Source organism: Sturnira hondurensis, unplaced genomic scaffold (genome assembly GCF_014824575.4).
Source record: "Sturnira hondurensis isolate 20B ecotype Veracruz unplaced genomic scaffold, ASM1482457v3 Scaffold0008723, whole genome shotgun sequence".
In the NCBI taxonomy this organism is placed as follows: domain Eukaryota; kingdom Metazoa; phylum Chordata; class Mammalia; order Chiroptera; family Phyllostomidae; genus Sturnira; species Sturnira hondurensis.
In genome coordinates, this window is record NW_028081354.1 from 898,741 (window position 1) to 909,111 (window position 10,371).

Here is a 10,371-nt window from a genome sequence, read left to right on the forward strand (position 1 = left end):
TTTAAGCCTTATTTACTTTGAATAATTTAAATGCAAACAGCCACACATGGCTACTGTCTTACCACTGGTAGACGCAAAAGTCTGGGATTTGAAATCTATCCTCTTGCTCAGTGGCTAGCTTTGGGTGAAGCTGCTACATCTCATAGAACCTCAGCTACCCTAGCCATAAAAGGGATCATTATCACTCTGAAGTTGGCTTTTAGCCCAAATTAGCGCATCAGGTGGAAAGGACCAAGGCTCTTTTAGGCAGAGTACAGTGTTACAAATGAGCGGTGTCTACACTGCAACGCAAGGGATGTCAGGGACCAATCATAAGACTTTCTGGCGGTGGCCCCAGGCCCAAGTACCAGCCATGTGGTTTTAAGGAAAAAGCCCCACCACCCCTTTTACATATGCACACAGAGCCCAGACCTCATGCAGCCCCAAAGGGGCAAGAAGAGACTTTAATCAAGGGAGGGAGGATCCACTGGAATAAGAAAAGGTACAGCGAGCATGGGAGCAGAGGAGCCAGAGCCGGTGAAAGGGCCCCAGCCAGGAATCTGGTAGGACTCACCTCTCTACCTTTAGAACAGGCACTGCACTGACAGACAAGGCGAAACACTGGCCCCTCTCAGCTGGGAGGGCTTGAAGCAGCCCCTGTGGCCAGAGGTTACCTGGCTTTCTCGCTCCAGCTCCTAGGCATGGCTGGTGGCCACTGGTTCAGCCCTTGTCCCCAACCAGTGCTGGGTAGCCATCTTCAGGCAGAGCTCAGGAAGCTGGCCACTGCTAATGGGCCCAAGGAGGCTTGAGAATAAGAGGGCAAAGGAGAGGAACTAGAGTCTGAAACCTCCTTCCCTCCCCATACAGGGTGGATTGGGGGAGGAACAGTAGTCGCCTTCTGGCTCCAGGCCCGCCCAGACCCACAGCGACCAATAAGGTACAATCACTGGGACCAGTCACAGCCACTGGAGGTGGAGATTGTTTAAAAAAAAAAAAAAAAGACAAAAAGATTACAGTCTCCTACAAGCACAGTTTAAGTTTCAAGACGTTAAAAAAAATCTGTCCCAGCCCAGGGGACTGAACATCAGAAGCCAGCCTGACCAGGCACGTGTGGCCTTGGGGCAGGTCCACTGCTGCTTTGTTGCCAGCTAGCAAGCACACCCCCCCCCACGTCTGATGCCCACCCCAACCCAGTTCCCCTTCTCTGCTTCCACTGCTGGTCCGAGAAGTAACTCCAGGACGACTTCAGAGACACGGGATTCTGAGGGGGAAGGCCACGAGATCCAGCCAGACGTTTAAAACTGTCAAGAGAACCAAGAGATGGTAAATGATAGTTACTGCTGTACCCCAGTAGGCCTGCTGCAGGGCGGGGGGGGAGGTGGGGTGGGGGAGGTGGGCCGACCCGAGAGCAGCCACTCTGCTTAGATCTGAGGGGCAGGGCTGGTCCCAGGACACCCCTGTGGGTATGGCTCTTTCTAATTCAGCAGTGACCTTTGGGGCACTGGCTGTAAACCCCAGCACCAGACAAGGCAGAGAAATTACAGGTGGTACGGGCTTTTCCACAGCTCCCCTTGGCCACACCACAGAAGCTGCTAGAAAGTGCTGTCACAGCACCTAACTGGTGAACAGAGGTTGCCTTCTTTAGAGATGCAGGGCTTGGGGACTCAGAGAGCTGAGTACTTTGTGTCAAGCTCTGTGTGGTCCAACCAGGACAGACCCTTGAAATGTTTTCTGCCATCAAGTGTCCCCCATGGTGCCAAGACCAGCCCTGGACATTGTACAGACCAACAAATGACCCAGCCCCAAAATGAGCGGTGCTAGGCCCACACAGTGTTTAAAAGAATATGAATTAGTGGCCAACCTTGAAAATATGAAAGATTCTGGATACAAATCCAAATTCTGGTTTTCTTTGGAAAAGCTGTAAGATGAAGCTGTGTGCTAGTGATCTGTTTCAGGCGAGGCATGTGCTTGCTGGGCCCCCATACTACCCACTTCCTCATGTACGTTACCTGCCCAGCCCTGGAAGGCAGCTGAGTGTGTGACCCCGCCAGAGTCTGAAGCCTAGCTCCAAGTCATAGTTTTCCCACTTACTGGCTAAGGGACCTCCAGCAGGTGATTGAACCTGTTAATCCTGTTTACTCATCTGTAAAATGGGGATTAACACCTGACTCAAAGACTGTTTGAGGTATTAAATGAGACACGTGAATGTACTTTTAATTGTATATCTATAGAAATATAATTATCATAAAAATGACTGATGAATGAATGACCTAAATATTAAATTAGGACAAGAACCATTTTTCTTCACAGTTCAGTCCAAAAGCCTATTGGTACTATTATACATAGAACGTTGACTTATGTGCCAAATGGCATGTTTTCCATACTTTTCCTCATTGTTCAACCACACTGACAAGGTTCAGATTAATTACTCAGTCTCCTCATTTTGCTTCTAAGAAAACAGGCTTAGCTGAGAGGTGCTGCCCCAGCCCCGAGCCCCAGGAGGCGCTCGCTCAGGCGGTGTGACCACACAGCCCGAGCGACCTGAATGGGCACGCCACCCTGTGCGCACAGGACAGCTACCCTGCACGCTAGCTGCCCTCAGTACAGTTAAAGCCCAGGGGAAGAGGATGTAATTTCCATTTATAGGAATCTGGGCTGCTTCTGGGCTGGGGTTGTATGCAATGGCAGGAATAAACACTAAGTCCACCATCTAAGGGTCACAGTCAACGCTGAGCAGAACATGTCAACAAACCAAAGATTGTTTGGAAAAAGAAAAAGAAGAAGAAGAAGGCACGTCCTGAACATCTAAACAAGAACAACTGTGTCATCAGTTCATCAGTGTTTACAATTCCTCCTCTTCACAGGAGGGCAGCCCTTTCAGTTAGGAAGGCACAGACAACTGAAGAGGGATCCAGGGGACTTAGGCCAGGAAAGTGATGGAAAGCAGGTTGATGAAATCATGACTTCAAGCCTGAGAAACAGACACTAAAGGAAAACATTTAAGTCTGTTTGAGAAGAGGGATTACACTGCAATTAACTGTCCTACATGCCTAGAAAAATTCACATGTGGATTTATTTTGCTTCGCCTGGGGTTTGAACTAGATAGAGGGAAGGACACTGTGTTCATTTTGAGATGCAGAAACCAGCATCTAAGTCCCCATAAAAGACCACAAGAGACATCCCCCAGACACCCAGTTATGGAAAATGTCCTATAGCTCTCAAGGATGAAGCTCAGGTCCTCCAACCCTGAGGCCCCACTAGTTCAATCCAAAAGCCTATTGGTACTATTGATAATTATATTTCTATAGATATACAATTAATTTATTTCCTAAAGGCCTCAGGGGCCATTCACACACTGGCACCACTTTCCTGCCAGATGCTAAGCTCTCAACAGGACCCATGACTCCATCTACCTCTGGAAGGAAACCAGGAAGGCCCCTACTTACATTCTTGAGAAACTCCTCAGCCACAATGCGGGCACGGGCATTGACTGACAGTTTCATCTCACTGATCTCTTTGTCGATCTCCTCCATGAAGTGGATCACGAAGTCCACTAATTTGTGTTTATACATCTGCTCTGTGTGGAAGTTGGTGATCAGAAAACTGATGTCATACCCCTAAGGAAGGAAGACAGCAGAGAGGAAAAGAAACAGGAGAATATTAGTGTCTCAAGGGGAACTCAGCTGTCTATGACCTCTGTTCACTCAGTCACATGCTTCCAGCTGGCTATGGTCTTCTCTCAAGCAACACACCTTTCAGTCAGCAGCCCACCCACTCTCATGGGGCATCTGTTGGCTGGATCCAATGAGCTGAACCCAGTTGAGTGTTCTGCGTAAATGAGATGTTTTGGGAAGACTATCTAGGGCACAGATAATTGCATTCAGAACGAGTCAGGGGCAAGTGAAGGGACTTGAAATCTTGTTAGAGAAGCATCTAATCAAACAGGGAACATTCAGTCTGCAGAAAAGAGATCTGTGGAAGAGGGATGGAACAGAGTGTCTAACTACCAGAGGGGCTGCGTGTTCAGGAAAGGTTTTACTAATTCTGGGTGGGCTCAGAGGCTAGATCTATGACCGGAAGATTTTAGCTGAGAATGAGGACATCTCCAACACACCTAATGTATCTTATGATGGTGTGTGTTGCTCTGTGTGGGAGTTGCTTGGTCCCCGAGGATACTTTAGGTCAAACTGACCGGGAGTCTGTGGAGAGGACTCAAGTACAAAGTCAGCAACAACTGACCCAATGTCAACTGTATCCTTGAAAGGTTATGAAATCAGTTGGTGGCAAAGCTCAGACAGGGTCTGACTTATTATGGTCTGACTTTCCGTTGCTAGACTATGGGCTCTGGAAAGATGAACAACATGTTTGCTCTTTTTTTGCCATTTCCATGCTTGAGGCAGACCTAACTTTTCCTAAGCCAACCCCCCTTACTCTAGCTGATATGAAGGCCAACTCCCAACTCAAGCAGTTGGGTGGACACCCTACAGCTGGAGAAGTTGCAATCTTGGTTCTAGAAAACAATTCTGTGCCAGTGACAGTGGATTCGGTGATAGAATCCTGAGTATTATGATCACGTGAATCACATGGTCTCACCTCCACTGGTTTCCTTCGAAGGATAAAGAAATTCTCTGCTCGCATCATCATGAAGCGCATGAACTTGTGGCATAAAATCTTCTCAATCTCATCAGCCTATTGAGAGCAAAGCAGAAACGTTGTTTCCCGAAAGCTGATACCCTAGGCCAACAGAAATCTATAGCCTGGTCCTCTGACCTAATACCCCCCAGGCTCACTGGAGGCAGTGGGCTTTGGTACTGGGAGACATCACTGCCTGAATCATGGGCACTTGGGTGCCAACCGAAGGGTGGGGGGGGGCGGGGTGCTCTACAACATGAGAGCACCTCCAGCACGGCATTTTAACATGATCTGATCTCTGCCCACCAGAGAGGTAAAACTCTGGTGAACCTGAGTCTTCTAACCTGTCCTTCCAGAGTCCTCACCTATATTCAAAGACGCCTTTCCTTTTCTCATCTCACTAGTGCTGCATTTCCCCGAGTCTGTGACACACCTCACCTGGGGTACCAGAGATAACCTCAAGTGGTCTCCACTTTAGTAACACGGAACACCAAACAATCTCATTTCTCCCTGCTGAGCTCTCAAGATTTCTAAAAGAAAAATTTTGCAGCTGGGCACTGGTATGCCCTGAATGGTCCCCAACACTTGGTAATCTCCTCTTAACGACAGTAAGCCCCAGGAGTAGAGCTTTCTGTAGGCAACATAATCAGTTTTGGTTTCACTATGCATATTTTTTAGAGTTCCCTCCATTTGGCAAGTGATACGGTTTTTCCACTTGTGTTTCTTTTAAAGAAACTAACCCAATTTAAAGAAAATTATTAAGTAAGTAACTGTCTAGGTAATCCATTGATATGGCAAAAATGATGGAGGTGGTGAGAATGTTAGACATTTGTAAAATGTTGTTTGAGGAAACATAAGAAATTGCACTTTATTTTTTACTCTTAATCTTACTTTCAGAGTTTATGACTACCACTAGTACTGGTACTATTTATTTTCCAGAACTGGACTTATTCCAGGGCAGCCTAAAAGATGGGAGTTGCTCGCTCTTCATTCCACCTGTTTCCTGGGTACATTCAAGAAAAAAGAGTCTGGTTTCCATCCACCCTGATCTCTCAGATGGGGATCCCTGGCTTCCGGCAGAGGTGGGGGCTCTGTGGTGAGCTCACCTGTTTCACAGCAATGCTGACCCGGACAGAGTTGATGGAGCCCTCAATCAAAACCTTTTCCTTCTCATTCCTGCTGATGGTCACAGGTTGTAACAGGAGCTCTTTGCTACTCCTGAAAACACAATGTCACAAAGGCCACTGTACTAGAGAGGGACAGACTATTTGGGGAAATCCTCACAGCAGGTCCCGGAATCACTCTCTGAGACCACAGTCCAAGGAGCCTCACAAACGGGGTGCCCTCAGACGGGCGCCTGTGAGCATACTCTCCAATGCAAAGAGCACAGGCTCTGGAGTCAGGGTGGAAAGGTTTTGAAATCCAGCCTCCTGTTATTTTCCTTGGGAAAGTTACTCTACTGGAATCTCCATTTTCTCATCTGTAAAACGACTCATTCCTGTTCCACTGGCAAGGACTGAGAGAGATAAAAAATGATCAAGTGTCCAACAGCATGCCTGACACAAGTTAGTTTTACAAATGGTAACTCTTAATTTAGTAACTACAGACAAGCCCACATGCCATTTAAGGAATAGGATACCTTAGAGAGAAGGACAAACTAACACAATTTGGCATGTTTTAATGATCAATCCTTACTGATTCGCTTCTTCAGCATTAAGACCCCTCTCAGCTCAGCCCCCGTTTTGATGCCTCTAGGTTCCCAGATCTATGTAATGGTAATTACTGTGGTGGTGGTGTCTGTGAGCTGTTGTCATATTGAAGTGCCTAGTAGAAACCATGTATGTTCAGAAACATAACACGACACTTGCTAACATCTTGTCATTTTTTAAAAATTCCAATCATATCAACATAGCGTAGTAATGCCATGTATCTCATTTATATATGTATGTCCCAGATTAAACTTTAAGGCATAAAAATAACAACTTGTTTAGAAAACATAAACTAGATCAAAGAATCCAAAATGCAGAACTGCAGAATATTTGCAGGAGATAATTATTGAGTCCAGGTTGGTTGGGGGAAAAGACTCCCTGATTTTACCCTGGCTGGTGTGGCTCACTAGATTGAGCACCAGCCTATGAACCAAAGGGTTGCCAGTTTGAAACCCAGTCAGGGTACAAGAGACAGCTGGTCAATGTTTCTCTTGCACATTGATGTCTCTCTCCCTCTTTCCCTCTCCAAAAAATAAATAAATATAAAATATGTTTAATCCTTTATATTTAAATTAGAAAAAAAGAGATAACATCTCAGATAACCAAATTCTCCACTTTCTTCTCAAACTGCCAGTGGGTGTAGTAATACTACAGGAAATACTTCATGAACGGCTCTAAGATGTCCCACCTTGTGTCAACCAATCTCGGCTCCAGAGTAGCTTCTCCCCTGGGTTTTGTCCTGCCAACCCACTGACCCTATTTCATGAACTCCAAATTAGGAACCACTGTTCCCATCTGGCAGCAAGACAAAATATGTGAACTGTTGTTGTCCTGACCATGCCAAAATGGAAGTTCAAGGCACATTCTAGACAACAGCCATCTGAGGCTGCACCCATCACCCCCACCCTGACCTTTTCCTTCCCTACCTGACTTCTACCTCCGGCTTGTTGTGTCGTTCCACAACCTGGGAAGAGAAGTTCTCCAGGCAGAGGGCAGCCTGCAGTGTGGCCCGCACGGCACTCAGGTAGGGGCGGAGAGTGGCAGTCTGTAGGAAAAACCCCAAGGGAAGATCAGAATCTGTCTCACCAAACCCACTGGCCCCCTGCCCTAGCTACTCTGGAGCCAGGCCGTACTGGGGGTGCTGGGGGTGTCAGGCTTTCCAACACCAAAGTAAACAGAGCAGACGAGGCCTTCAAGGTGCTTTCCATTCTAAGTCTAGACCAGTGGTTCTCAACGGGCGAGCATTTTGCCTGCCAGGGGGCACTCAGCAATTTTGAGACTTTTCACCGACACTACTTGGGATGGGAGTGCCACTGGCACTGAGAAGATAGGGGCCAGGCATATCACTAAACATTCTACAATGTGTACCAAAGAATCATTCAGCCCCATGTAGTGCTAAAGGTGAGAAACTCCAGTTTAGAGGCTTATAGGTGAATAATTGCCTATCTTTTGAAGCAAAAAACGGGTAAGTCTACTATGTGTTATGCACCCAGCTAGGTGCTGGAAATTCAAAGATTAATACCATCTCTATCAAACAGCTCAATGGGGAGGGAAAACTACAGTACACAGGATAACTGTGACATAGATTTACAAGTTATGTTTGTAGAAGTGGGCTTTCACTTGAAAAAGTGAAAGAAAATTCTAATCCTTAGTCTATCTTCACTTGAAGATAGAAAAGGATTAGAATTTTACAATGACAGAAGGAGAGTCCCTCTAGAAGGATCAGCTTCTAGGTACATTGGCCTATCATTTCCTTATATTAGCCAAGTTCTTTCCCACCTCAGGGTTTCTCACATGCTGAACTTATCTGTCTGCAGGCTTTGCTACCCTTTCTTTGCCTAAGTCATCCTTCAGATGTTGAGTTATTCAGGGAAAACCTCTTCCTTCCTCAGAGAAGTCTTTCTTGACTTCCCCTTCAGAGCATTTCTCATAATTTACCATGACACATTCGTCATACATCTTTAGTAAAGTGATCTCTCCTTCACTATAGACTGTCAGCTTCAAAAGACCATCTCTACTTTATCCAAATCTACATTATTTTACACCTAGCTCTGTTAGTATCTAACATATGTATATAGTGTCTTATTTTCTGTACAATAAATGAATGAAAGTAGTGCAAGATTAGGATCACACAACAAGGCATTAAGAGTTCTGGAGTAGTAATGAGTGCAACGTTGCTGTATATGGGAAATATTTTAGATTGAGTAGATGACGCTGCAATAGTAGCCTGGAGATTCATGGAGAATCTCAAATGCCAGGCTACTGAGTTTAACTTTTCTTTTATGGTGGTAAGGAACTGCTGGTGCTTTCTGAGGGGGAAGTTGTGTGACTAGAGCTGCATGAAGGCTCTGTGGAGAATGGCCTGGAGAGGGAAGTGAGACATAATGCAGAGAGGGTTATTCAAAGAGTGCTGATGAGAGCCTGGACTGGGACTGTGGAACAGGATGAGCAGAGAGTATCACAGGGGATGTAAATGATTGTGAATAAAAACACATTCCAACAAACTATGGTCCATCAATACAATGAAATACTACTCAGCAATAACAATAACTACTGGCACACACAACATGGATGAATCTCAGATGTAAGAAGCCATATTAAAAAGCCTACATATTGAACAATTCCATTTATGACAATCTGGAAAAGGCAAAACTATACGGGGGGGAATCACTGGTTGCCTGGGGTGGGGGGAGAGGGGCTTGAGAGAACATTTTGAGGTGATAGAAAAGTTCTGTACCTTGATTGTAGCAATGGTTACAAGACTGTCAAAATTCATAGATGGTAAACCTGAAAAGGCTGAATTTTAGGTGACTAGCGCTGTGACGCCTGCCCTTTCACAATTAAAATAGACATAGCCTCATGTAATAACTCAGTATTAACTTGCTTTTCAAGAAAATTGAGAGATATAGCCATAAGGAACAAAGGAGGACAAGCAAGTTTAGGGGAGAAGTGGAGTTTTGCTCCGGAGGCCTAATGTCAAGGTGTCTTTAGGATAGCCAGACAAACCTTGCAAAAGAGAACTAGGAAGGCAGATTTAGGAGTCACAAGGTCAGCAGAGCCAGGAGACTAAATAATTACCAACTAACTCCAAATACCAATAATTACCAACCAAACGGGAGCATTTCCTGGGAGGAAGGGATCAGCAGTATGAGATCTCACGTAACACAGTAAGACTAACACGGTTGAGCTATAGCCTCAAAGGGGCCTAGGTGGAGGCAGTATAAAAGAGGTCGATCCGTCAGTACGGTAGAAGCAAAGCAGAGGGTAAGGAAAAGAATGGGATACAGAAGTGTAGGTGCTTCCCTTGGAAAACTCGGTTCAAGTGAGAGAACAAAGCGGCGTTATTTAGTGAAGTTCTATTCTGGTTGGGGACGTGGCCCTACTGCATGCCTCGGCCAACTCTGCAACGGGCTGAGGCCTACTATGTGCCTAGGAGACACTACCACGAACCTAGGAAGCATCACTTCCGGCTTCCTCCAAGCATCAAGAGTATTCCCTACATATCCCGAGAAAGCAGACCGTAAAGCCAGCAGAACTGCTTCTTACAAGGGCGTCATCCGCTTGACCCTTCCTCACTTCGGCCCCTACCCCGCCCTCTTTCTCCCAGCCTCATCATGCCCCCAACCCTCCAGCATCCCTCGGCCCTGGGCCTCTCCCTTGCAAAACCGTAATATCCCCCAGACCCATAGCTTTGAGAAAAACAGGTACGGGGCGCCAGCGGGGTTGGGGGGGGGGGGTCCTGGCCGGGGGCCCGGCACTCTCACCATCGCGGGCGCTGGCTGGGCCGGAAAGCGGAAGTGCGGAAGTGGCCAGGCCCGGACGCCTGCCCTTCCCCGAGAAGCGCAGCCGCAGTCTCGTCCCGGACTTCCGGACGTTACCATCTGTGCTTCGAGTGGGGGAAGGGGAGCCTTGCAAAACTTGGTCCTTTTGTTGTTTTCCCGCTGGGCTTGTCTTGATTTTTCCAATCTCTTTAAGTTTCAAATTGGTACTCAGGCTTCTCCCGTTGTCCATGCATCTCTAGCTTTTTACTTTGGGCTTCTTGCCCTCTTTG

At 46.6% G+C, this 10,371-nt stretch overlaps 1 protein-coding gene across 1 annotated transcript; it reads right to left on the reverse strand.

The window, feature by feature from the left end:
• Window positions 1-411: 411 nt before the first annotated feature.
• On the reverse strand, window positions 412-10,216 carry ARPC4 (actin related protein 2/3 complex subunit 4). The gene is made up of 6 exons (XM_037055644.1): window positions 10,085-10,216; window positions 7,247-7,365; window positions 5,718-5,829; window positions 4,573-4,668; window positions 3,426-3,596; window positions 412-1,280 (listed from the first exon to the last, which is right to left on the reverse strand). The coding sequence occupies exons 1-6, from the start codon at window positions 10,199-10,201 to the stop codon at window positions 1,275-1,277; spliced, it is 621 nt and encodes a 206-aa protein (XP_036911539.1). The 5' UTR covers window positions 10,202-10,216; the 3' UTR covers window positions 412-1,274.
• Window positions 10,217-10,371: the final 155 nt, after the last annotated feature.